At 55.3% G+C, this 25,109-nt stretch overlaps 5 protein-coding genes across 12 annotated transcripts in view; 3 read left to right on the top strand and 2 right to left on the bottom strand.

Annotated features, from left to right (window-relative positions):
* COL11A2 (collagen type XI alpha 2 chain) overlaps window positions 1-5,461 on the bottom strand; it is a 30,770-nt gene extending 25,309 nt beyond the window's left edge. For 2 of the 6 annotated variants that reach the window (XM_055113463.2, XM_003808587.5), the window contains exons 1-4: window positions 4,131-4,449; window positions 1,289-1,438; window positions 947-1,157; window positions 331-493 (exon numbers count right to left, since the gene is read on the bottom strand). In XM_055113463.2, coding sequence (XP_054969438.2) covers window positions 331-493; window positions 947-1,157; window positions 1,289-1,438; window positions 4,131-4,212 — 606 coding nt within the window. In that variant the 5' untranslated portion in view covers window positions 4,213-4,449. Of the gene's footprint in view, window positions 1-330; window positions 494-946; window positions 1,158-1,288; window positions 1,439-2,462; window positions 2,599-4,130; window positions 4,450-4,554; window positions 4,667-4,996; window positions 5,246-5,443 lie in introns of those variants that run through there. The other 4 variants (XM_055113461.2, XM_063605269.1, XM_063605270.1 and 1 more) reach the window with 4 other exon arrangements.
* A 100-nt stretch (window positions 5,462-5,561) lies between these two features.
* Window positions 5,562-12,409, bottom strand: RXRB (retinoid X receptor beta). Of its 2 annotated transcripts, none has more exons than XM_003808590.6 (10): window positions 12,175-12,409; window positions 11,102-11,349; window positions 10,247-10,403; window positions 9,701-9,880; window positions 8,373-8,545; window positions 7,846-7,975; window positions 7,509-7,641; window positions 7,302-7,393; window positions 6,884-6,989; window positions 5,562-6,795 (listed from the first exon to the last, which is right to left on the bottom strand). In XM_003808590.6, the coding sequence occupies exons 1-10, from the start codon at window positions 12,407-12,409 to the stop codon at window positions 6,648-6,650; spliced, it is 1,602 nt and encodes a 533-aa protein (XP_003808638.1). In that variant the 3' UTR covers window positions 5,562-6,647. The 2 variants fall into 2 exon arrangements, with proteins under 2 accessions (XP_003808638.1, XP_008958903.1); XM_008960655.5 differs by having other exon boundaries at window positions 7,302-7,405.
* Window positions 12,349-16,367, top strand: SLC39A7 (solute carrier family 39 member 7). Its single transcript, XM_003808592.4, has 8 exons — window positions 12,349-12,871; window positions 13,175-13,589; window positions 13,678-13,846; window positions 14,005-14,058; window positions 14,193-14,357; window positions 14,490-14,630; window positions 14,840-15,036; window positions 15,471-16,367. The coding sequence occupies exons 2-8, from the start codon at window positions 13,179-13,181 to the stop codon at window positions 15,741-15,743; spliced, it is 1,410 nt and encodes a 469-aa protein (XP_003808640.2). The 5' UTR covers window positions 12,349-12,871; window positions 13,175-13,178; the 3' UTR covers window positions 15,744-16,367.
* Window positions 16,368-16,456: 89 nt separating this feature from the next.
* Window positions 16,457-18,758, top strand: HSD17B8 (hydroxysteroid 17-beta dehydrogenase 8). Its single transcript, XM_003808591.5, has 9 exons — window positions 16,457-16,650; window positions 16,836-17,053; window positions 17,155-17,271; window positions 17,381-17,473; window positions 17,574-17,659; window positions 17,762-17,846; window positions 18,062-18,104; window positions 18,303-18,377; window positions 18,566-18,758. The coding sequence occupies exons 1-9, from the start codon at window positions 16,599-16,601 to the stop codon at window positions 18,580-18,582; spliced, it is 786 nt and encodes a 261-aa protein (XP_003808639.4). The 5' UTR covers window positions 16,457-16,598; the 3' UTR covers window positions 18,583-18,758.
* A 1,479-nt stretch (window positions 18,759-20,237) lies between these two features.
* On the top strand, window positions 20,238-24,641 carry RING1 (ring finger protein 1). 2 transcript variants are annotated; one of them, XM_003808593.6, is made up of 7 exons: window positions 20,238-20,574; window positions 20,695-20,830; window positions 21,556-21,716; window positions 21,845-22,060; window positions 23,082-23,471; window positions 23,653-23,926; window positions 24,223-24,641. In XM_003808593.6, exons 2-7 carry the CDS (start codon window positions 20,753-20,755, stop codon window positions 24,322-24,324), a joined length of 1,221 nt encoding a protein of 406 aa, XP_003808641.2. In that variant the 5' UTR covers window positions 20,238-20,574; window positions 20,695-20,752; the 3' UTR covers window positions 24,325-24,641. The 2 variants fall into 2 exon arrangements, with proteins under 2 accessions (XP_003808641.2, XP_034817729.1); XM_034961838.3 differs by lacking the exon at window positions 21,845-22,060.
* Window positions 24,642-25,109: the final 468 nt, after the last annotated feature.

Here is a 25,109-nt window from a genome sequence, read left to right on the forward strand (position 1 = left end):
GTGGGTGGTGGATGTGTGCATAGGTTGGCTGAGGAGTGAGTGAATTGATGGGTGGGTGAGGAGAGAGAGGGGTTGAAAGGATGGATGGATGAGGGAACTGATGAAGACTGAAGGACAGAGTAAGTGGCTGTGGACAGTCCTGCCATATAGGTAGGCATCTAGCTCTCCTGCAGAGAACAGTAGCCCTGAAGATAGAAAATACAAATGAAAATTCATAAGGAAAAAAAATGAAGGCCTAGGGAATAGGAAGATGACATGCTGGGGCCAAAAGGGTAGTGGGCACAAGATAGGGGACCAGAAGTCAATCCTGCCTCTGATTGCTCTGGTTACCTCAAAGACTTCTTCATCCAGAATACGGGCACCAAAGATGATCACTCCATGGGTGTCCAATACTGGACGAGCACTTCGGGGGAGAGGCCGGGTGACTCGCTTCTTGCAGTCAACAATGAGGGTGACAGACTGGCCCTTCACAGCCACAGCCACACGGTGCCACCTGGAAATGGTGGAAGAGGTTCAAGTGAACTCTTGGCTGACTGAAGTAGGGGAGTCAACATGGTTGGAGAGCAGTGATAAGAGTTGAAGCCAATGGTGATAAGAGCAGTAATAACAATGGCTACCATTTATTGAGTGTTTACAGTGCACCAGACACCATGCCGTCCCTTTCTTATTTGTGCCAATTCTATTTAATGTCCATTTTACAGATGTAGAAACTGAGGCTCAAAAATTTTAAGTAACTTGCCCAAGGTACAGGCTAGTTCAACATGCAGAGAAGGCTGTACACTCTAAAGCCCAAACTCTGGACTAGAAGTGACTGAAGTTTGGGCAGTGGGTAGGTGTGGTGTGGCCCAAAGGGTCTCAAGGGTTTCACAGTTTAGAGTGTAGGGGTTCGGGGGCACTTCCTCCTGAAAGTGTGGGCCAGGCAGACCAGAGAAGCAAACAAACTTACTTGCCATCTGCTAGGCTGAGGCCTCGGAAGACTGGCTGAGAGGGAGGTTGAGGCCGCCCAGTCTGGTCTTCATACAGGAAGCGGACAGGTCGGCCCAGCTCCAGGCCCAGCTGTCGGACACCCTGGGCACTGTAGAGAGTCAGGAGGGGAGCTTGGAGACCAGGGCGGGTCCGGACAACAGTCAGCAGAGAGAAATCTTTGGGAAATCCTCCTAGTATCCGAGAGAGATACACACAGAGTGAGAGGCAAAGGGAGCCGCCACAACCCCTTTCCTCCTGGTGTCTGATCCTAGGCCCCATCCCATTACCTCCCCCCAGGCCTACCCCACCATGTCACCCATACCTGGGAAAAGCTGGCGAGTGGGTGCACTGAGCTGGGCAGGTCGTGCCACTCGGTAGGCCACATCAGCTGGACAGATGCCTTTCGCTCTCCGGACACCATCAGGGAGGGAGGGGAACCTCAGGGCCCGGAGCACATCCACAGGAGGTGCACCTGGGAGAGTCCATGACTATCAGGAGAAGGGACATGCCCTCAGGAGGGCATAAATAGGGGACATTTGGGATCTAGAACTCAGCTTTCCAGGGCTCAAACTCCCTGCAAGGGAAAGGTCACCTCACCCTCACTTGCTTCTGAACAGTACCTGAATGGATGGGAAATGCAAAGGTACCTGGAGGCAGGGCAGCATCAGCTGGCATTCAACCCCATGACACTCCTGCCCCTGTCTCTCCTAGCATCTGCCTCTCTTACGCTCTCTCTTTGTCTTTTAGCTTATGAATCTGTCTCTCTCTGTACTCTCTGAATACCTCTCTCAACTCTTCATCTGTCTCCTGTCTCTCTCACTCTCTTACTCTCTCTGTCTCTTTATGTTGGTCTTTCTGTCTCTGTCTCTTCTGTCTTCCTCCATTTCTCTCACATTCTGTCCATCTTTTTCTCTCCCTCGCTCTCACTCTCTTTCCATATCTCTCACTCTCTGGGTCTCTGGCATCTGTCCCGTCTCCAGCACAAACAACATCTGGGCAATCGATCATCCTGGACACAGGAGGTGCAGGGGGGCCACGAGGAAGAGATCAGAGAAGCAGCTCTATGAGAGGGGCTTCAAGCAGCTACAGATCCCAGGTTTGGGGGATGGGGTGGGAACAACCCTGACCATGCTGAGGAAAAAGATACAAGAAAGCTCTCCCAGGAGTCTGTGCCTCCTGGTTTAGGAGATGAGTTGGGGAGGGGTGGAGGAATGGGGGGCAGGGGCTGAAGCTGCCACGCGGAGCCGGAACAGGTCCAGGGCCCTGAGCCACACATCTGTGGATCCCATCAGAGTGCTTGCCCAGAACCCAGGCAAGCTCCCCACACCTGGAACCTCAATCCTGTCTCACCACCCCCACCAACCCCACCACCTGGGACCCAAAGATTCAAGATCCAGCCCACCAGCCCTGTCTACCTAGAACTCAGCTTCCTAGGGCTCAAAATGCCTGGAAAACAAAAGATCACCTTGCCCTCACTTGCTCCCCTATATACATACTCTTCACACCATCAGCTCCAGATTGGAAAAATCCCAAAGAGAGTTCCAGCAAAACTTTCATAGAAGTGTGGGGCAGGGCAGAGGCCAGAGCAATCAGGAGAGTGGAGCTGGGTGGGGTGGGTGAGGTGGGGCGGGCAGGCAGAGAAAAGGCCCTTTGAGTCCAGGAGCCGGGAAACCACGGCCTTCCCCCCCAACCCCCGCCTAAGCCTGGCCCCCGCGCGTGTGGCAGCTCCGCAAACACCAACACACAAGGGCCGCTTTGAGAGACGAAGGGTGAGTGAGACAGAGACACAGAGACTCACAGAGACCCCAGGCCAAGGAGACCTCGGAGGTCCCCACCCTCCACCAAATCCCAAGGGAGTACAATTCGATCATATGGACAACCTACCCACAGGTCCGCCCACCATCTTCCCACACCAGGCCACATACTTGCCCCCCTGTCTCCAGCCTCATCTGCCCCACAGGCTCTCCACTGGTAGCCCCATTACCATCCACCACTCTACCTCTGGCCCCCCAAATGCCTTATTCGCTAACCTTAGGAATTCTACAGTAACTCATTTCCCTAAAGTCCCATCTCTACCCACTCAGCCCCTGAAATAAGAAACAGTCATCTTAGCCATCCCCCTGCCTCCATGCCAGAGGATCCCTCTTCCCCCTAAGAAAGACTCCTAGAGTCTACAGGCACCATACGCCTCAATTTCCTGGCCCTGGGCCTCACTGTCCTCACATCTTGGAAGTTCTTCCTTCTGTAATCTAATCTAAATCTTTTATGCTGCCATTCTGACCATTTTCTCTCTAAAGCAGAGAAGAATTGAATAGTCAAGTTAAATATAAATCAGCCCTCAGTGTCTCCAGAAATGGTGGGCTTTTTCCAGCCTGCTGAGGGCTTGGTGCTCACAGCCCCCTCCTTGACATCAAATCCCCTTTCCTAGAAGCCAGGAATTCTGGGTCCTGGGAAAAAGAAGGAAAAGATCGGGGTTGTGGGCACCAGGGTCCCAGGGGAGCCTGGCTGGCCAGAGGGAGGAGGGGCTAGGCAGGAATGCAAAGAGTTGGCTCTGGCCTCAGACACCTGATCCTGGCCTGTCCGGAGGGCCGTCCTGTTGGCAGCCAGCCCCAGTGCTCCCCAGAGCCAGCTGCGTGGCAGCATCGAGGGCACAGGGAGCGGGAGGGGGACCCTGTCCAGGAGGCCAATGAGACAGGTAGTCAAGGCTTCCTTTCTTTCTGGGCTTACTGGGCTCTGCTCTGAATCACAGGTGCTCACCCCTTATCCCAGAGATATCGACAGAAAGGCCATAAGACACACACGCCTCACCCATCAACATTGGCGTCTACCATCCCCACACCAGCAATGACTGGACCGGGCTGGCCCTGGCCATCTTCAGCTCTTCCCAAGGACCCAAGACAAGCATCCATCCCCATTCAGGGTCTCTAAAGTGGTCCTCCACCTTTCAGCCCTATCTGCCCTCCCCCAGTCACTTCAAGGACAAAGAGATTCCTACCCTGATGCCAAGGAACACAGGTGTCCTGCCCTCCAGCCTGTAGCCTTGAAGCCCCAAATCTCCTTGTTAGACTCAGAAGCTGCTGCCCCAGGCATCAGCTGGCCCCTTCCCAGAGACACTCAGAGCTCCAGCCTGACTCCGAGGACCCAGGCATCAGGACTCCTCTTACCTGCCCAGCCTGGGGCCGCGCTCAGCCCCAGCACCAGAGGGAGGAGGAGGAGGAGGCGATGGCAGCGGCTGCACCGCTCCATGGCTGAGAAGCCGAAATGCCGGGTCCCAGGGACCCAGGTCGGCCTGAGACGCTGGATGCCCTGAGGCTGACAGAAGACAGGGAGCAGACTATGAGCCTCAGACGCCGGGGTCCCAGGGAGGTCAGAGGCTGCGGGCAGCGACAGCTGTCAGCGGCCCAGCTCCATGCAGCAAGGCGCCGTCGGGGCTCCCGGCACTGCTCCCTCCTCGGTGGCTGCCGCTTCTGTGTGTCCCCGGCCACCCTGGCGCCCAGAGCCCCCACCTCGCCCCCGCCCCCGGCCCGGCCCCCGCCTCCAGCCGCCCGCCCACAGCCACCGAAGGGAAACCCCACCCTCAGTCTCCACCTGGGGAGGGAGGCGGGAACCCTCCCTCTATCGCTCGCTCTCTCCTGCCCCTTGTAGGTCTCAACGGCCTGTACCCTAAGATTCTCTTTTCGGGAACCCCAATATCTTCCCTAGCCCCTTCCTTTTCTAGGACCCAAACGTCCAGTCACACACACTCCCTCCCATTCCCTCCCTCTTGGGGGCCCAGAGCCCCCTTTCAGCAGAGGCCTGGGCGGGATTTAGGGCACAGTGGGAGGGGGAGAGGCGGGCCTGGGGGTCGCAGTCCCCACCCCACCCATAATCAGGTCTCCATAATTACTTCCCTCACCCCGCCCCGTGTAATTACAGAGCCGGGCCGGGGCGGGGGTATTTATAGACAAGGCTATAGATAGCGACGAACTGGGGCGGGGGATGTGGGGGAAGGTGTTCTACGGAGAGCAAGAGGCCAGAGACTGGGACCCACCGACAAACACAGGATAGTCAGGTCCAAGGAGATGCAAATGGGGGACGCGGTAAGGGAGTCCCAGAGCCGAGGTAGAGGGGGAGCAGTGGTAAGATGAGCGAGCAGTCGACTCTGGTTGGAAGGGTCCAGGGAAATGGGGTCACTCGGGGACGTGGGCCGCCTCCGGGCGGGCAACGCCTGAGAAGCACGCAGCGCTCGGCGCCCAGTGCGCCCCCACGAGCGGGCACGGCGCCGGGTCTGCCCGGAGCCCGCAGCGCGGCCGGAGGGAAGGCCGCAGCGAGCCGAGGCGCCGCCGCCCGCTGGCGCGGAGAGGGCACGAGCGAACAAGGCGCCTTTGAGAATCCACCGCCCCCCCTTCCTCCTCCGGCCGGCCCCGCCCCCAGCCTGGCACACCCTCTCCCCCCCTCCCCGACAAAGCTTGCCTTGTGTCCCCCACCCTGCGTGCACCTCTTGGGCCCCACGGAACCTCGGCGGCGGCGTCCAGGGATCGCGTCCGGAGCTCCCAACCGGATACCCTCCCCCCAAGCCCGAAACGGCGCTGCCCATCCTCATACAGTCACCTCAGTCCAGAAAACAGCGATTTTAATTTGAAAGCGATTTTATGTATGAGAGGGGAAAGGGGCCCCAAAGAGAAGGGACGCAGGGCAAAAATCATGCAGCCCCAGCACCCCACCTCTGCGGGCTGGCCACCTCCCCTCAATTCTCAGGCCAGGATCCTGTGTCCCCAGCCTATGCTAGGTGCCCAGGGCTGGAGGAGAGCTGTGAAGGGAAGGCCTCCGGGACTACACTCGTGAAACCATCCCCTGTGGGGGCCCTGTCCTCACAGCCCAGGCCCCTTCCCCAAGTTAGACAGGAGAGATGGGGGGGGGCGGTGGGAAGCTGGGAAGGCTAGTGCTTGGAGAGCCCTAGGGACAGGCCATTTCAGGGCCCTGCCTTTCCCAAACACCCACCTCCACCACTGGCATTTCTTAGTCAACCTGGGAAAGTACAGTACTTCTTTGAGTCTAACTGCAAGTCTCTATCCTCACAGGAAATTAAAAATAGCAGATCGGTTCCTTCATCTCCACCAGCCCCTTCACCACCACCACCACCTTTTTTATATTTCAGTCTGACTGCAGAAGGAGGTGAAGTGTAAAAAGAGACTCTGGACAGTGACAGGGCCCCTCCCTCTTCCAGAGAGGCCCCCATCTGCCAGGTTTGAGAGGAGGAAGGCCTGTCAGGGCCCTACTCTCATGTCCATCAGCTTGGGAGGCCTGCCCCCCAATATCCAGAGTTCCCCATTTCCACTCTTCAGATGGGAAGCAAAATGAGGCAAGATGAGAAGGAAGCAAGGTCCTGGAGGCAAGGCCAGCGCTTTGTGCTGGGGGAAGGACAGAGGGTGAGAAATCACCCCAAATCATGGGAGACCCCGACAAATTCAGAGACTCAAGGCCACCGAAGAGAGACAACCAGTCCTCACAGGGATCTGGGGTCCTTTCCAACTTGGGATATCAAGCAGATCCCTTGGAGGGTTTATGTTCTTGGTTCTGCCCTGTACTTCTCACCCCATCAAGGTTCTGGGAACATGGCCCCCCCACCCTGCCCCAGGGCTTGGAGTCCCTCTTGGATGTGTGCTCCTCCAGTGTGAGAAGCACCACGTCTGGGTCTGAGCTCAGGCCAGTTGATGGGGAGCCTCAAGCATCTCCATGAGAAAGGTGTCGATGGGGGTGTCACCAATGAGCTTGAAGAAAAACAGATGCTCTAGACACTTAAGGCCAATGGACCGGAGGGCAGGAAGACGTAGCAGCAGCTTGGCAAACCTGGGGTGGAGGTGGGAGAAAGGGATTAAGAGCTGGAAGCACACGGGCCCTGAACACATCCTCATAGCACTCCCCATCCCCATCTCACCGTCCCTGCTGCTCAGGGTACTTCTGTTTGCAGTAGGTCTCCAGTGATGCATACACTTTCTCCCGCAGGACCTCCACCTCACTAGGGTTGGAGAGACCCTTGGCATCTGGAATGGCAGGGAAGAGAGGAGGAAGAGAAATGAAGACAAACCAAATCAGGATGGCCATGCAGATGTGAGCCACAGGATGCCCCTTTTGGGCTGCACTTGCTTGCCCTTTACCAGAGGCCTGGCAAGGGAAGCAGGGCCCACTGGGTTTGTGGGATGGATCCGTGGATGTGGGTTTTTCCTCGGCCAGTTGGGAGATTTCCAGGTTGAGGGTCTTACTGAGGGGGATAGCTGGGTAACTTAGGAGTCTCGGAGAAGAGGAGGCTCCAAGGTTGCCTTGGCCTTGAGAGACAAAGGTAATCCTCCTCTTACCTGGATTAAACAGAATGATTGCCCTCAGGCAGCCAAGCTCTGTCTTGTCCATCCTCATGTCACGCATTTTGGACACTAGCTCTGTCAGCACCCTGGAGAGGGACCTGCAGGTCACTCAAAGGTCACAGCTCAGCCAGCCTTGGACACGGACCAGCCTATAGCCCCACCCCCTCTATCTACATGCCAGCCTAGCCGAGGGCCACTGACCGATCAAAGATGGCTCCTACTCCTGCTGAATGGGCTGAGTTGCGGTGCACGTGAAGACCTGTGGCAAGGAGGATGCCATCTCGAACATCAATGGATCGGTGTGAGAAGGAGGCAATGAGGAGTTCATTCCAGCCTGGGTGGGGCAGCAAGGGTCAGGAGCCAGAAATCAGGCCAAGGGATTCAAAGCACATCAGTGGAAGAGAAGGAGAAAAGAGGTGGCGAGGTCAGCAAGTTTGGCTCCCTGGGTACGCAAGGTAAGGCCACTGGGGTCACTAAAGGTCGGGAAGTCAAAGAGGGGTCAAATGTCAAGAGGTCAAAGGGATCCAAGGTCACTGACCTGCCCGCAGCAATATGACCTGATCATCCAGAGGCAAGGAGGAAAAGTGTGGGATCCTCTTCGCCCACTCAACAAGCGTGAATAGCTGTTTGTCAGCTGCCTGACAGATGTTAGTCACGGGGTCATTTGGCTGCAGGGGACGGGGGTAAGAGTTATGGAAGATTTTGAGATATGCTGGGAACCCCCTTGTAAGAGGCTTTTGACACCCCCTCCTTACATATAGTCTTCCTGTGAGCCCCATCCAAACCAATCCCTGTAAGTGAGTCTTCTCTTCTGGCATTAGTGCAAACAATTATTTATTTGGGACATGCCTGTGGTTCTGCCAGTGGGTTGTTTGGGGAGTGGAGACAGAAGGAGCTATCAAATCCACCTCAGATGTTTGAAAGGCCTTGTTTGGCAGCACCTCCAGTCCCAAGTAGTGTTAGGAAGGTTATGAGGGGAAAGGAGGGGGAGGGGATATAGAACAGACCTAGACTGCCTCCCCCAACCCCCATCACGAAGGAGAGTGGATTGACCCCAACACTCACGCTGCTGCCGCTACCCCCGGTTCCCCCAGGACCCTCAACGCCCTGGTCACTCTTCTGTTCCACAGCAAGCTCTGCCTCCAGGATCCTGTCCACAGGCATCTCCTCGGGGGCTCCCCCAGCCCCCTCCCCATCCCCATCCTTGTCCTTTCCCCGCTGACGCTCCTCCTGTACCGCTGCAGGGGGAAGGGGGAGAGAAAAAATGGAAAGTCAGCAGCCAGCCATGAAGGGGTTCCACAAATATCCTTACGGCCTCATCAGGATCTCATGGCCCTTGGGAGATATTTATAGGAATTGGGGAAGTCACTAGAAAGGGTGGACTGGGGGCAGCCCTGAAGGAAGGGTTATAAAAGGGCAGGTAAGTCAGTCGGGAAGGGTGAGGTAGGTAAAAGAATTAGGGAGGAATTTAAATGGAGAGCCTACTACATGGTTAAAAAAAACATGCCAAGATTCAACCTGAGAAAGCTGATTGAAAAAAAAAATTTTTTTAAATAAAATATGCCAAGAAACATGCTAAGCACATTTTAACATTCACTCAATTATCATAATGATGCTGGAAGCATTTATTCTCATTTTTAAGATGAAGAACTCGGGGTTCAAAGAGATTAGTTTGCTTAAATTCATATAATACATGGCAGGTCATACAACTGACTCTAAGTGTGTCTGAGTGCAAATCTTGTGCTCTTCTGACTCAACAAATAGGCAGTGAAAGGAGCACTGGCCTAGGTCTTTGAAGATGTGGGTTCTGATCCCAAACCTGCCTGCCACTCCTTTGTTGCATGACCTTGGGAAAGCCAAGCCTCAGGCTCATCTTCTCTAAAGTGGGTGTTTTGACCAAGATATGCTCTAAAGTGTCTCTCAGAATCCTAGGAATCTGACTTAAGAAGATAAGATGGAGACACGGAAGAAGGAAGGGAAGCCCTGAGGTCTTCAGTAAAGTCTGTAAGCTTAAGAGTGCCCAGTCCCAGGAGTTAGAGGAAAGATCACAGATAACAGGAGACAGAGACCAGAGAAGGTCCATGGAATCAGAGGAGGAACCACTCAGGTTAGAAATGGGGAGACAGCCCATCATGGCTAAGGAAAAGTTATCCTATCCTAGGATCAGTCTAGGGAGGGGTCATATGTGCAGGCCACAGAGGCCTAACCATTAAGAAGGAAACTCAAGGGCCAGAACAGGGTAACAGGGAGGAGAGCTGCGAAGGGAGAGAGAAATCAAATATCGCCCTCTAGAGGAGAGAGAGCAGTCCACCCTTCCAGAGAGGTACACAGTCTGAGTGGGATAGGGGAGAAGGGCATGTGGTCTAAGACGCCTGGGCAGGGCGGGTCCTTACCCTCCCTCTTCATGCCAGTGGCCAGGCACTTCTGATAGCGGCAGTACTGACAGCGGTTCCGCTGGCGCTTGTCCACTGTGCAGTCTTTGTTGTCCCGGCAAGAGTATGTAAGGTCTTTGCGGATGGTGCGTTTGAAGAAGCCCTTGCAACCCTCACAGCTGTAAACCCCGTAGTGTTTGCCTACAGGGAAAGGGGAGGAGCAATAAGAAGGTTGCATGGAGACACCTTCACCATTTAGTCTCTTCCCAATCTCCCCCTAGCAAAACTTAAAGTCCTCCCTGTTTGCCAAATACAGAGATAGGGAACCAGGAGCTGAGTGATGATCCAGTCCCAGTCTCCTCACTGTTCAGAAACCCTACACGCTGCTTCCTTTTCCCTCTGACCTTCCCCCCAATCGCGTCCTACATCTCAGCTTCAGCTTCTTTACTCTCATCAGGCCTCCCCCAGGTCACTTGCTCTGACCAAACTCCATAAGCCCTGGGAATCCCACAGGTGATGATATATGGCCCAGACTCTCCCTCTCTGTTCATCCTCTGAGCCACATACCTGAGCTTCTGTCCCCGCAGATTGCACATAGCCGTTTGCCAGCCCCAGGGCCACCTGGAGGGGGTGGACAGTGCAGGCCCCGGACCCCTAAGACTGGTGGCTTCACATCTTCAGGGGGGCCAGACCCACCCCCAGGGAGTGACACTGTTGAGTTAATCTGGGATGGGAGAAATAGGGAAGTCACAGGAAGACTTATTGGGAAGCAGAATGTCACAGAAGTGATGGAAATCATTCCCTACCACTAAGCAAGGCCCTGCAATGCACATTCCAGAGGCTGTCATTTACACTGCAGTCTATGTGAAAGGCCATCCCTGGAGCACAACCCCGAAGTGAATAAATAGGCCCCCCTAAAATTGTGCAACACAGTGACCCTGAAGGGCAGGTGTCTTGGGAAAGCAGATGGGATCAAAAGGGCAGAAAATCAGATAGATGAAAAGGACATCAAGAATATCAGAATTAGCCGGGCGTGGTGGTAGGCACCTGTAATCCCAGCTACTCAGGAGGCTGAGGCAGGAGAATTGCTTGAACCCAGGAGGCAGAGGTTGCAGTGAGCTGAGATTGTGCCACTGCACTCCAGCCTGGGCAACAGAGCAAGACTCCATCTCAAAAACAAAACAAAACAAAACACACACACAAAAAAACAAAGAATATTAGAGTTCTTTTAGGGGAGGAAGCATGCACTGAAAGATCAGTCACCTCAGGAAAGGCAAGGGGTCTCATAAAGACCACAGGCCTGACAAGGTTAGAGGATTGGAAGGTCAATGGGCCATGGGGAAGTTCACACAAGGATCTGGGGTTACAAGGAAAACAAGAAAATGAAAGTGGCCAGGCAGTAAGTTGGTCACAACCTCTCACCTGGGGGCTGCTGACAGGCCCGGAGAATCCTGGGGGAGCTGGAGGGGGCAGACCAGGGGACCCCATGGAAGAACTGATGACTGGAAAGGGAGAGCCCAGTGGGGGTGGTGGCATCGGGGGTGGGGGTGGGGCCCCAGAGCCTCCAAGGGATGGAGCTGTTGAAGGGGGTAGGGGTGGCCCAGGAGGAGAAGGGGGAGGGACTCCCTGGGGAAGGGGATTTGGGGAGGAGCTGTCTGGGCTTCGGGAGTCTGAGGGAGGGGTATGTACAGGCACACAGACACACAAGAGACAGAAGAGACAAAAAAAGAAAATGAGTCTTCAAACATCCAACTAGAGACTTTAATTCTCTAATACCCCACCGTGCCGGACCCAGCCCACTCCACCCATCCCCAAGTCCAGAGACACCCTGCTGTCAAACAACAGTGTAACTCCGGCTGGTCCGATGGTAGTGGGTTATCAGAACTTATTAACATTTGTGTCACTAAAATTGGTATACAACCTCCCACTGCTATATTTGACTGGCTAAAAAAACCCAAAAACAACGTAACTCCTCATTGTGGTGAGAGGAGGGAGTTGACAAGGAGAGGAGGATAGTTCAGGTGAGGAAAATTTTCCAACCAATCCATTTGAATGAATACCAGGTCATCCCAAAGCCACACCTGTCTCGTGGGTGGGGCAGCACGTGGGGTAGACCATCGAGCCCCTCTATTCCCAGCGTAAAGCCAGGTAGCCAGAGCGTGCAAGGGAAAGAGACAGGCAGGAGAGACCCCTCCTAAGACGCAGGATCTGCCTGTAAACGCCCAAAGTCCTGAGGTTTAAGAGGAATCGTGCCCTTCCCAGGCCCGCGACCTCCGGTGCCCAAGGCCTCAAGCGGTCACAGCTAGGAGGGCGGAAGCTCCCCTTCCCCGCCCCGCCCCGGGGGGGAGGGTGCTAAGGCCCTCGGGAGGGAGGGGACGCGTGTTTACAAACAAGGGGGCGGGAGCGCAAGGAAAAGAGCACCGGGGGAGGGTGTGGGGGAGGGGTTGCAGATAAAGCGGTCACTGGCTCGCCTGCCCTTCTGCTGGGGCACTCACCCCGCCCGCTGTCGCCCATCCCGTCCCGTCCAGCCTCCCCTGGCTCCGGCTCCGGGGTTTGTTGTTCTCCGCCTGCCACCGCCGCCGCCGCCGCCGCTGCGGGATCCAGCCAGGGCCGTCGCCGCCGCCACCGGGACGCGACCCCACAATGCATTTCTTTTCGCACCCCCACCGGCCCACACTGCCCTGCGGCATGCCGCTGAGGGAGGAAGGGCGGGCGAGCGGCCCAAGACATGATCCCTGGCTGAGAGTAGGGATACCGAAGAGGTCCCAGGGATTCCCAAGGATTGATCGGAGGATTAGCTGAGCACGAGGAAGCCCCTGAGAGAAAGACTCTGGCCTGGATTGGGTCGAATTAAGCCCGTCGCTCTGCTCAGTACCAAAATGACAGCGCCAATGTGGCAGCCATCTTTGTACAGACGGGAAGTCTCGGCGCGAGTTCCCGCCCCCTCGTCTAGTTAGAAACCGAGGAGGCGGTCTCCTCCGGCCTGTTAGCCCGCCTCGCCCACCCTCCCCTCAAATAACCTCCACACTCGCGCATGCGCGTCAGTGCAGGATGGATTCGTCGCTACCGGAGTGCCGCCATATTGGTAAAGGCATTAGGGCGAAGGTGGAACGGAACTTCCTGTTCTCGCGGGATCTAAAGGCGGGACTGCCACGTCCAAGCAAACCGGGAAAGGAGAGGATCCCGGAGCCGGTGAGAATTCTCTGTTTTTTCTCTACCATCCTTTCCAGGCCTTTTCCTCACCTAATGAGTCGTAGAGACGAGGGCCCAGAGAGTCTGTAAAGTGGCTGGTGAAAGATTAGTGTCCCAGGGCCCTACATCCGGGAGGTGGTTCGGGATAAAGAGAACTAGTCTTGGGAACAATGTAGGTGGGAACTTAAGGGAATGGGAGAGCGGCCCATAGAGGTGGACGGAGGGCGCGATTGGAGTAAAGCGGACCCTGTGTAGGTACAGAGTTGAGTCAAGTGGAGTCACTGCCTCTGTCCCTCTGGTCAGCGTGATGGCCAGAGGCCTGGGGGCCCCCCACTGGGTGGCCGTCGGACTGCTGACCTGGGCGACCTTGGGGCTTCTGGTGGCTGGACTCGGGGGTCATAACGACCTGCACGACGATCTGCAAGAGGACTTCCATGGCCACAGCCACAGGCACTCACATGAAGATTTCCACCATGGACACAGCCATGCCCATGGCCATGGCCACACTCACGAGAGCATCTGGCATGGACATACCCACGATCATGACCGTGGACATTCACATGAGGATTTACACCATGGCCATAGCCATGGCCACTCCCATGAGAGCCTCTACCACAGAGGACATGGACATGACCATGAGCATAGCCATGGAGGCTATGGGGAGTCTGGGGCTCCAGGCATCAAGCAGGACCTGGATGCTGTCACTCTCTGGGCTTATGTGAGTCTCCAGGGGATGGGAGAGAGAAGGGCTGGTTCTGGATTGTTGGGAAACTCCACAGTACTTGACCTTGACTCTCCCTCACCAGGCACTGGGGGCCACAGTGCTGATCTCAGCAGCTCCATTTTTTGTCCTCTTCCTTATCCCCGTGGAGTCGAACTCTCCCCGGCATCGCTCTCTACTTCAGATCTTGCTCAGTTTTGCTTCCGGTGGGCTCCTGGGAGATGCTTTCCTGCACCTCATTCCTCATGCTCTTGGTAAGTAACCTCTGACTTCTACCTCAAATCTAACCTATTTCGTTCTTTGGAGGAAAAGGGTTCTTTCTCCTTTATGATCCCTGACCTTTCGATGTTCCCCCAAATACACACTCTTTGTGTCAGATATTCCCTCATCTGGTTTTCCCCCCTTCTTCCAGAACCTCATTCTCACCACACTCTGGAGCAACCTGGACATGGACACTCCCACAGTGGTGAGGAAGAGACAGATGGGGATGGGAGTTGGGGTGCTGGGGAAGGTCTGTCTCTCCCTATTCCTCACCTCCCGCACTTGAGGAGGAGTCTGGAATGCACATCTCCCTTAATGTCTCAATGCCTCCATTCCCAGGCCAGGGCCCCATTCTGTCTGTGGGACTGTGGGTTCTCAGTGGAATTGTTGCCTTTCTTGTCGTGGAGAAATTTGTGAGACATGTGAAAGGAGGACATGGTCACAGTCATGGACATGGACACGCTCACAGTCATACACGTGGAAGTCATGGACATGGAAGACAAGGTGAGCCCAGGAACAACATTCCTGAAAGCTGACTTGCCTGCCTCAGAATCTCCTCATCTTATGGCCCTCAGGAGGGAGAGGACATGTTGGAAGATCTGTTCTCCACTCTGACCAACTCTTTTCTTCCCTCAGAGCGTTCTACCAAGGAGAAGCAGAGCTCAGAGGAAGAAGAAAAGGAAACAAGGGGGGTTCAGAAGAGGCGAGGAGGGAGCACAGTACCCAAAGATGGGCCAGTGAGACCTCAGAACGCTGAAGAAGAAAAAAGAGGCTTAGGTAAGGGCCAGAGTTGGTGATAAATTTGGGCAAGGGACGTCATCACAAATCACATGGAATATGTGCTGTGGGTAATGGCAGGTATCTGAGAAACACTAAAGGACTGGGTGTGAAGTGGTCTCTGAGGGGAGGTGTGAGAATAGCTGACCAAGACTGGAACAAGTGGTGATGGAAGCCTCTGATCATTTTCACTTCTTGTCCTGTACAAGACCTGCGTGTGTCGGGGTACCTGAATCTGGCTGCTGACTTGGCACACAACTTCACTGATGGTCTGGCCATTGGGGCTTCCTTTCGAGGGGGCCGGGGACTAGGGATCCTGACCACAATGACTGTCCTGCTACATGAAGTGCCCCACGAGGTCGGAGACTTTGCCATCTTGGTCCAGTCTGGCTGCAGCAAAAAGCAGGTTGGTGATGTCTGCCAAACACAGCTGCCTCAAACCCTTTATTTCTCCTCACTCACCCTAAACCCAAACAGCCTCTTATTAGTTCCAAACAATTCATACTGTCATTGACAAGTCCTCTAGAAATGAGGGGGAAGAAGTTCTGGTTACTTTGTCCTTTAGCTCAGTATTTCTTAAACTGGTCTATAAACCATCTGAATGGTTTAGTGGAGTCTTACACACATACGCCTACTCAATCAGAAAGTCTGTGGAAAGGACCTCTGATCTCTTAAGATTTTTCAGAAATTGTCTATTCTAGACTGCTCCCTCTTCTCTTTTTACTTTGATGTTTAGTTTCCAAATCCATGTCCCCTATACCTATACCCCACCAGCCACTTCTAAACCACTGATAATCTTTAGCTATTGTTGAGTGCCTTTTTCTCTTTTCTGCCCATCAGGCGATGCGTCTGCAACTACTGACAGCAGTAGGGGCACTGGCAGGCACAGCCTGTGCCCTTCTCACTGAAGGAGGAGCAGTGGGCAGTGAAATTGCAGGTGGTGCAGGTCCTGGCTGGGTCCTGCCATTTACTGCAGGTGGCTTTATCTACGTAGCAACAGTGTCTGTGTTGCCCGAGCTGCTGAGGGAGGCATCACCATTGCAATCACTTCTGGAGGTGCTGGGGCTGCTGGGGGGAGTTATCATGATGGTGCTGATTGCCCACCTTGAGTGAGGGGTGGATAAACTACCCCTGCCCCAAACCTCTACCCCTAACTCCAGGTCAGGGGTGCGTAGAGGTTGGGGGCCCTGGCCAGGGACATCTGCCAAAGGAAGGAACTGTAGCCTGGGAGAATGGTTACTTTGGCATTAGGGCCTTCAAGGGCTGGCAGTCTTACAGAGGCTGGAGCGGTGAGAATGAGAGGCCAGAGGGACCATAGTGTTGGGCACTGTCTGACCATGTTGCATTTGGAGGGCTAAATGGGGCCATGAAGAAGGCTGGAAGGGACAGGGGGTGATGGCAGCCTACCTGGTGTCCCCTACCCCACCTGTTCTCGGAGAACCAAGTTGCTACACAGGAAGTTCTCCAAGGTCCAGTTTCCTTTCTCCCACCAGTTGGTGGAGGCTTCAGGGAAGACCAGAGTCCTGGACAGAGAGGGTAACAGGAGGAGTCGGGGATAAACATCAAACATCAATCGTGTGTCCTGATTTGGGAGTGATTGGGGGGATGGGGTGGGAGAGGGTTAGTTGGTATTCTCATGGCCTGATTTTTTTTGTTTCTATTCCTTTTATATTACTGTGTTTGAATCGAGGGGGAGGGGTGGTAACCGGAAATAAAGACCTCCGATCTTCCGCCCCACATGCAGTCTTTGTCTTTTTGGGGGGAATGGGGCCCCTTGTCTTCTCCACACCCGGGGCCCCTAAGCAGCAGTGTCGGGCCACGCCCCCTCGGTGGGAGGTCGGCCTGCGCTGGTGGCCGCAGATGGCCTAAGGCTGGCAGGCCTTTGATTGGCCCCGGCTTTGCCCTTGCCACGCCCCTCTGCGCTGGGATTGGCTTAGTGCTGGGATTCCCACCCACCCACAGCCCGCCATGGCGTCTCAGCTCCAGAACCGGCTCCGCTCCGCACTGGCCTTGGTCACAGGTTGAGGGGGTTCTTTCCCCGGGCGGTTTGGGGTATTGGAGTGAGGTCAGGGGCGTGCCCTTGGAGTGCGCGGCCGCTGTGACCTCTGGCCCCTTACCCACATTTTACTAACTTTCTGCCCTGTGACCTCTGATCCCTGCCCCCTCCTCCCCTTGCCCGGTCCGGCGTGTTCTGTCCTACCTCAGGTGCGGGGAGCGGCATCGGCCGAGCGGTCAGTGTACGCCTGGCCGGAGAGGGGGCCACCGTAGCTGCCTGCGACCTGGACCGGGCAGCGGCACAGGAGACGGTGCGGTTGCTGGGCGGGTCAGGGAGCAAGGAGGGGCCGCCCCGCGGGAACCATGCTGCCTTCCAGGCTGACGTGTCTGAGGCCAGGGCCGCCAGGTGCCTGCTGGAACAAGTGCAGGTGAACGCCAGGCCACCTTCCCCCTCTAAAGCTCTAATATTGCCTCCACTGCCCCGGCTTTTTGTGGGGGGGTTTTGATGCGTAACCTCCCCCTCCCATAGGCCTGCTTTTCTCGCCCACCATCTGTCGTTGTGTCCTGTGCGGGCATCACCCAGGATGAGTTTCTGCTGCACATGTCTGAGGATGACTGGGACAAAGTCATAGCTGTCAACCTCAAGGTGGCGATCTCTGAACCTGCGACTTTTGGCCCCCTTAGCCTGGGGAGGGAGTTGGAGGAGGGCTGTCACCCCAGCTGATCTTTTCTCCCTTGTTACCCTTTCCCGCCAGGGCACCTTCCTAGTCACTCAGGCTGCAGCACAAGCCCTGGTGTCCAATGGTTGTCGTGGTTCCATCATCAACATCAGTAGCATCGTAGGAAAGGTCAGGTTGAGTTGGACGAGGTCAGCCAGCCAAGTGGTATAGAAAGGAGAACCCCTCCTTGAGACTCCTGACTCATTCCACATCTCTGACTCACCTATAGGTGGGGAACGTGGGGCAGACAAACTATGCAGCATCCAAGGCTGGAGTGATTGGGCTGACCCAGACCGCAGCCCGGGAGCTTGGACGGTTGGTCAGATGCTTGAGGGTGCTGGGGAGCACCTGGGGGGTCTGAGGGAGGTACCAGCATTCAGCCCTCTCCAGAATCGGCAGCCACTCTCCTTCCCACAGACATGGGATCCGCTGTAACTCTGTCCTCCCAGGGTTCACTGCAACACCCATGACACAGAAAGTGCCACAGAAAGTGGTGGACAAGGTAGGAGGCTGTGGGTGGAGGGCAGAATCATTCAGAGACTCAATCTCTCTGGGCTTCACAGAGAGAGAGAGAGAGAGAGAATACTGGGCACAGTTCCTGGCAAACATTAAATATTCAATGAATGTATGAGGAATGAAGACAAAAAAGGGTCACAGACTCAGTCTTCAAAAAAATCCATAAAAGAAGCTTTCACCCACATGAGTATTTCCTTACAGATTACTGAAATGATCCCGATGGGACACTTGGGGGACCCTGAGGGTGAGCACTGAATGTAGTGGGGTCCCTGGGAAGGGGGCCTGAATGAAGAGATCCCCAAGGTTTTGGGATTTTCTAGGGGACTGGTGGTTGGTGTCTGTGGAGAGGTTTGTGGGGAGGGATGTCTTTGGTGGGAGATTATGGCTGTTTTGGGTCTATGGGAGTGAGCAGAATTCTGCCCTCTCCCCACCATTCTCATAGATGTGGCAGATGTGGTTGCATTCTTGGCATCTGAAGATAGTGGATACATCACAGGGACCTCAGTGGAAGTCACTGGTATGAGGCCAGCATGGGGAGGGAGAGGGCAGAGAAGTAGAACCCAGACTATATGAGAAAGCCAGTAAGGGGAGTCTGGAGCCACTGGGAAGGGCAGAGGTTCCCAAGGCCAGGGACAGAAGTGGGTACCCCCTAGCCCATTTGTGTCTCCACCCATGCATCTGTCCAAATGTTTCTGCCCCTCCCAGGAGGTCTTTTCATGTAACTGCCTCAAGGACCCTGGACTCTGCTCACCCCCGCACCACTCTGCCTGGCCTCCTGCTGATGAGGACTCTAAGTTCCCAGGCTACAAAAGGGGTGGCAGTGTATGGTTCAGGAATGCTGAATATGGAAGCAGGGGTGCTTGTGACCCTAATAAATTCCAAGTCCTCTTCCCTGCCACCTCCGGCTCTTCTTGTGTCCAAGCCCTCAGACCCTTCCCCACCTCCCCCTCCTTTCCCTTTCCCAAAGGATTGTTCCCTTTCTCTGCCTGGTCTCCCAGGGCAACCCCCGCCGCCGGGTGTGAGAGGAAAGAGTATGTGTCACTGTGTATGCGTGACACTCCGGGTCTTTTTGGAGGGAGGGGTTCGTGCGTCACCCCTTTCCACTGGTTCTGCAGCACCAGTCCCCTCCCCCCAACTCCCTGGGTTCTTATGGTCCCCAAGGGTGATTTGTTCATGGCCCCATCTTGGTGTCCAGTCTGGCCTTGAAAGGGGGTCTTGGAACAGGTGGCCCTCCCCCACCCTTCTCCTTTCTCTGAGTCCCCCCCTCCCCTTTCTCTCCACCTTACAATAGCTGCAGCCGGCCTGGGGTCGGATGGGGGGGATTAGGGGAGGGGGCCAGGATTAGGGGAATGAACCAGCCGATGAAAGGGGCTGGAGAGAGCAGGAGGGAGGGGGCTGGGAAGAGGAGGAGGAAGGGGAGGGGGGTCTGCGCTAATCGACTCTGGCGCCCACATAAGGACTGGCCACGGACTGAAGGAGAGGACAGGGAAGTAGGGGGGAACTGGGGGGGGGGGGGCGAGGGCACCCACTGCTGCCTTGTCCCAGGGACAGGCCACCCCCTGGCAGCCGCAGCCCAAGTCCGGGAGCCTCAGCTCGGGCGGGGACAAGATGCCCATCAGGGTCTCTAACTGCCCCCCACCCCCTCGCCCTGTATCCCTCTCATTCCCTACACTCAATGGGGATCGCTCTGCCCCTTCCTCTTCTCTTTCCTCCCCATCCCCTTCGTTTACTCTAGAGTCCTCGAAGAGGCTTCTGCCCACTTCCCACTCCAGACATTCTGCCCCTGTGTACCCCACCCACACGCGCACCCCCCCTTCCCAATGGGAGCCCCATCTTGTGTATGTCCCTGTTTCCGCGTGGTGTCTCCATTCCCCCTTTCCTCCCGTGCGCCTCCCTCCCTTCCCCGCCCCGGGCCGCGGCTCCTGATTGTCCAAACGCAATTCTCGAGTCTATGGCTCCGGCTGAGAGTTGAGTCTGGACGTCCCGAGCCGCCGCCCCCAAACCTCGAGCGGAAGAGCGGGTCGGAGGGTCTAGGGAGAGCCAAAGCAGAGGGTGGAGGGAGTCCCCAGGGTGGTAAGGGGGAATCCCGGGCACATCGGGACCTAGGTGTGTTCTCAGGACTAGAAGGCTAAAGCGGCAGATCTTTTGCAGCCTTTTCCCCCGGGATCCTGGAATGGGGGTTACGGAGAAGTGAGGGGGGTTGATCCCCAGAGTCGCCAGGGTACGCAGAGTGGGGGAGGTAGCCCTTTTCACGAGCCCTCTGTCCCCTCCTGGGGTCCCAGATATTCCAGGCCCCGCCCCCCCGGAGCTGAGGCCCCGCGTGGGGGCCTCTGGAAGGGAACCGAGGCTAAGGTTGTTGGCCGCGCGACGGTGCTGGGCCGGGGGCGGAGACCGTGGTTCCCTAAGTGGCGCAGAACTCCCGGGACGCAGGATCCTCACGCGGGACGAGCCCGTCCCGTGGGCGGGAGAACCGCGGCGTCCACGTCCCGTCCCACCCGCGCCGCGAATGGTGGGTGACGTCTCCGCCGGCGGGGGGAGCGGGTGTAGCGGAGGAGCAGGCGGAAGTGACGTAGGGCCCCAGCGCCCGGGCCATGGCGGCGGCGGTGGCGGGAGGTGCTGTCTGAGCGGCGGTTGCGGACCGAGCGAACTTGGCCCAGGAGCCCGGGCCTAGGGAGAGGCGCGGCGGCAGCGGGAGCGCGAACGGCTGGAGCTGGGTGAGGGGCAGTGCCGGCGCGGGGGCGGGAGCGGGGGCGGAGAGGGGCGCTTCTGGAGGGGCGGGGTCTACGCGAGGGGCGGCCCCCCTGACGCCCTCCTCCCCTTCCCCCCACCCCCAGCCTTCTTCGCCTTCTCCTCGGCTGTGGAGCCCTGGTGGGGGGTCTGCGCCCGGTCACCATGACGACGCCGGCGAATGCCCAGAATGCCAGCAAAACGTGGGAACTGAGTCTGTATGAGCTGCACCGGACCCCGCAGGTGACAGGCATTCTCCCTTTCAGGCTTACCCCCTCCCCCAAACGCTTATATCCACAGACCGCATCACACAGCTTCTTTTCCGTAATTTGCTCTATTCTGCCCTGCCTGGCCCTACCTTTGAATCACCTTAATCTTTCCAAAGCACTTTCGCATTTATCTCATTTAATCCTCAAAACAGCCCTGCCAGAGAGGTGGAACAAGTATTATTATCTTCATTTGAAAGATCACAAACACAAAAATTACCTTCCCTGTTCCTCATTCAGTGTCATAAGTCAGTGCATATAAGACTCACTTTGGGAGTTTATTAAAAGCAGAGCTTCATGCCCCCCAACATTCTGATTCAGTAGTGAATTGGGTTCTCAGAATCTGAATTTTTAACAGGCACCCTATGGGGTTCTAATACAGGTAGCACCAGGACTTTAAAAAATTTTGTTGAATAGTTTTTCCCAACCACAGATTTGTGCCATCTTCACTCCTAGGCCACTTAGCCACCTTAGATCCTCCTATTCCAAAGCTCCTACTCTTAGTTAATGGACACTAAAGTCTGTCTTTTCTCCATTTGCTCCAAGTCATCAGTCCTTCTCTTTCTCAGAATTCTTGTCTCCTATAGAGACCAACATGGGTCTTCTCACTGTATTTCTCAAAATTCTTATTTTATGGGCTGCTGTTTCTAAAACCCCTTTCCCTCTAACCCACACCACCTTTCTACTCACTGATGCCTTCAGGAAGCCATAATGGATGGCACAGAGATTGCTGTTTCCCCTCGGTCACTGCATTCAGAACTCATGTGCCCTATCTGCCTGGACATGCTGAAGAATACGATGACCACCAAGGAGTGCCTCCACAGATTCTGCTCTGACTGCATTGTCACAGCCCTACGGAGCGGGTAATAGGAGAGACATGTTTGAGTTGAGATGAAGGGGTACAAAGTTAGGGCCCTCTCACTGGTCTTGGTTCAGCCTAGGCTTCAGTTCCCTTGACTGACCACTCAGGGCTTCCCTTCTCCTACCCCAGGAACAAGGAGTGTCCTACCTGCCGAAAGAAGCTGGTGTCCAAGCGATCCCTACGGCCAGACCCCAACTTTGATGCCCTGATCTCTAAGATCTATCCTAGCCGGGAGGAATACGAGGCCCATCAAGACCGAGTGCTTATCCGCCTGAGCCGCCTGCACAACCAGCAGGCATTGAGCTCCAGCATTGAGGAGGGGCTACGCATGCAGGCCATGCACAGGTGTGAGGGTCAGGAGAGAAGCAGAACTGATGGGATGGGTCCGTGGGTCAGTCCTTGTTGCCTGCTAGCTTCTAAGCCTCGGCATCCTAGGAGCTGACCACAGACTGATCATTAGGGCTGGAAATCATGGGTGTAAATTGCAGTTTCTTAGTAAACAACTGGCCCTGCTATTCTTAAGAAAAATATAGGGCTGGACACAGTGACTCACATCTGTAATCCCAGCACTTTGGGAGGTGAGGATGGGAGGATCACTTGAGCCCAGGAGTTTGAGACCACCTTGAATAACATAGGGAAATGTCGTCTCTACAACAAATTAAACATTTAGCTGGGCATGGTGGCACATGCCTGTAGTCCTACCTACTTGGGAGGCTGAGGTAAGAGGATCACTTGAGCCTGGGAAGAAAGTGGATGCTGCAGTGAACCATGATCACACCACTGCACACTGCACTCCAGCCTGCTGGGCGACAGAACAAGGCCCTGTCTCAAAAAAAAAAAAAAGGAAAAATGTAGTTTACCCCGTGACTTTCTAGAAGTTAGAACAGTAGAGCGATTTTGAGAATAAGCCCCGGATTCATACTGCTGGAAGTTAAATCACCTCCTAGGCCAGCATCTCTCAGTCTTTCATGTGTATCCAGATTACCTGTAGATCTTCAGGTGCAAACTGTGATTCAGTAGGTCTAGAGTTGGGCCCGAGAGTCTGCATTTCACAAGCTCACAGGGGATGTGTATGCTGCTACCGCACTTTGAGAGGTGACAGCCTATGATCACTAAGTTACTTAACCTCTCTAAGCCTCAGTTTCCTCAGCCATAAAATAGAGGTAATATAATTACCTGTGTCATAGGATTCATTGTATTAGGTAAGGGGATTGGTGCAAAACACTTAGTAGAGTGCTCAGCACATTGTGTTTAATAAATATTAGGTATCGTCATTAGGATTTTTCTTATCTCTTAATTCTCTGAAGTTTAAAGTCTAAGCCCTTTATCCTGGATGCCTTCTAACCTTAACCACTTGCTTCTACAGGGCCCAGCGTGTGAGGCGGCCGATACCAGGGTCAGATCAGACCACAACGATGAGCGGGGGGGAAGGAGAGCCCGGGGAGGGAGAAGGGGATGGAGAAGATGTGAGCTCAGACTCCGCCCCTGACTCTGCCCCAGGCCCTGCTCCCAAGCGACCCCGTGGAGGGGGCGCAGGGGGGAGCAGTGTAGGGACAGGGGGAGGCGGCACTGGTGGGGTGGGTGGGGGTGCTGGTTCGGAAGACTCTGGTGACCGGGGAGGGACTCTGGGAGGGGGAACGCTGGGCCCCCCAAGCCCTCCTGGGGCCCCCAGCCCCCCAGAGCCAGGTGGAGAAATTGAGCTCGTGTTCCGGCCCCACCCCCTGCTCGTGGAGAAGGGAGAATACTGCCAGACGAGGTGAGGAGCCCTGTCTTTCCCCAGCCACTGAGAAACCAAAGATCACCTAGATTTCCATCAGAAGTGGGCTTTGCCCAAACCCAAAATACCACCCCAACCCAGAATCCATTTTGGAAAGCCCCTACCTCCAGTCCCCATCTGAGGCGCTCTGGCTCTAAGCCTGTCCTCCCTCCCATTCCAGGTATGTGAAGACAACTGGGAATGCCACAGTGGACCATCTCTCCAAGTACTTGGCCCTGCGCATTGCCCTCGAGCGGAGGCAACAGCAGGAAGCAGGGGAGCCAGGAGGGCCTGGAGGGGGCGCCTCTGACACCGGAGGACCTGATGGGGGTGGCGGGGAGGGTGGGGGTGCCGGAGGAGGTGACGGTCCTGAGGAGCCTGCTTTGCCCAGCCTGGAGGGCGTCAGTGAAAAGCAGTACACCATCTACATCGCACCTGGAGGCGGGGCGTTCACGGTGAGAGCTTCTGAGGGCAGTGGTAGAAGAAGGGAGAGGAGGGAGGGTGGTCTGGACCACATAGAACCATGAGCCTGGTCTAACTCATCAGCACTCTTCCCCTATACATCCTCTATCTCTTTCTATGTCCCCTCTCCTTTCCCATCATCCATGTCCTTTTTTGCCTTATCCCTTTTATTATTCCTTTTTTCTTTCCTCCTCCCTTGGTCACCTTTTGCCTCTCGTTCATTTCCTTTTCCATCTTCTCCAACTTTCCTCTCTCTTTTCCCCCTCTCGCCCTTTTACCCCCTCCTCAGACGTTGAATGGCTCGCTGACCCTGGAGCTGGTGAATGAGAAATTCTGGAAGGTGTCCCGGCCACTGGAGCTGTGCTATGCTCCCACCAAGGATCCAAAGTGACCCCACCAGGGGACAGCCAGAGGAAGGGGACCATGGGGTATCCCTGTGTCCTGGTCTATCACCCCAGCTTCTTTGTCCCCCAGTACCCCCAGCCCAGCCAGCCAACAAGAGGACACAAATGAGGACACGTGGCTTTTATACAAAGTATCTATATGAGATTCTTCTATATTGTACAGAGTGGGGCAAAACACGCCCCCATCTGCTGCCTTTTCTATTGCCCTGCAACGTCCCATCTATACAAGGTGTTGGAGAAGGTGAAGAACCCTCCCATTCACGCCCGCCTACCAACAACAAACGTGCTTTTTTCCTCTTTGAAACCTGCAGTTCTGTGTGTCTGTTTATCAGGGGTGTACAAGAAAAAGAAAGGAAAATAGATTGGGGAGGGAGGCCTAGAAATAATGTAAAATCAGCCTTGGAAATGGGGATAAAATGTCGGGTTATTCGAGATATGTCGTCGGAAACTCCAAATTAGCAAATATGTATGAAAATAGGAACCATCTATGAAGCTGGAAGAGAGGATAAAAAACAGAGGTGCCAAGTTAGACCCCAAACTTTCCCCCTAAAACCTGAGTCGCCCAGGCTGAAATCCAGGGTTTCAACACCAAAGGGAAAGCAGGAAAATGGCTCAAAAGAGAAAAGGATGTGTGTAGATGTGGGAAGGACCGTGATGTTTGGAAGTCACTGCGAGCAGCCGGTTTCTATAGCTGGAAAGAGGGAGGGAGGTGGAGAGGACTGCGGAGAAGCTCCCTGTTCGACATCCCAGTCCCCGGGCCACCTCCCAAAAA

This window comes from Pan paniscus, chromosome 5, assembly GCF_029289425.2.
Source record: "Pan paniscus chromosome 5, NHGRI_mPanPan1-v2.0_pri, whole genome shotgun sequence".
Taxonomy (NCBI): Eukaryota; Metazoa; Chordata; class Mammalia; order Primates; family Hominidae; genus Pan; species Pan paniscus.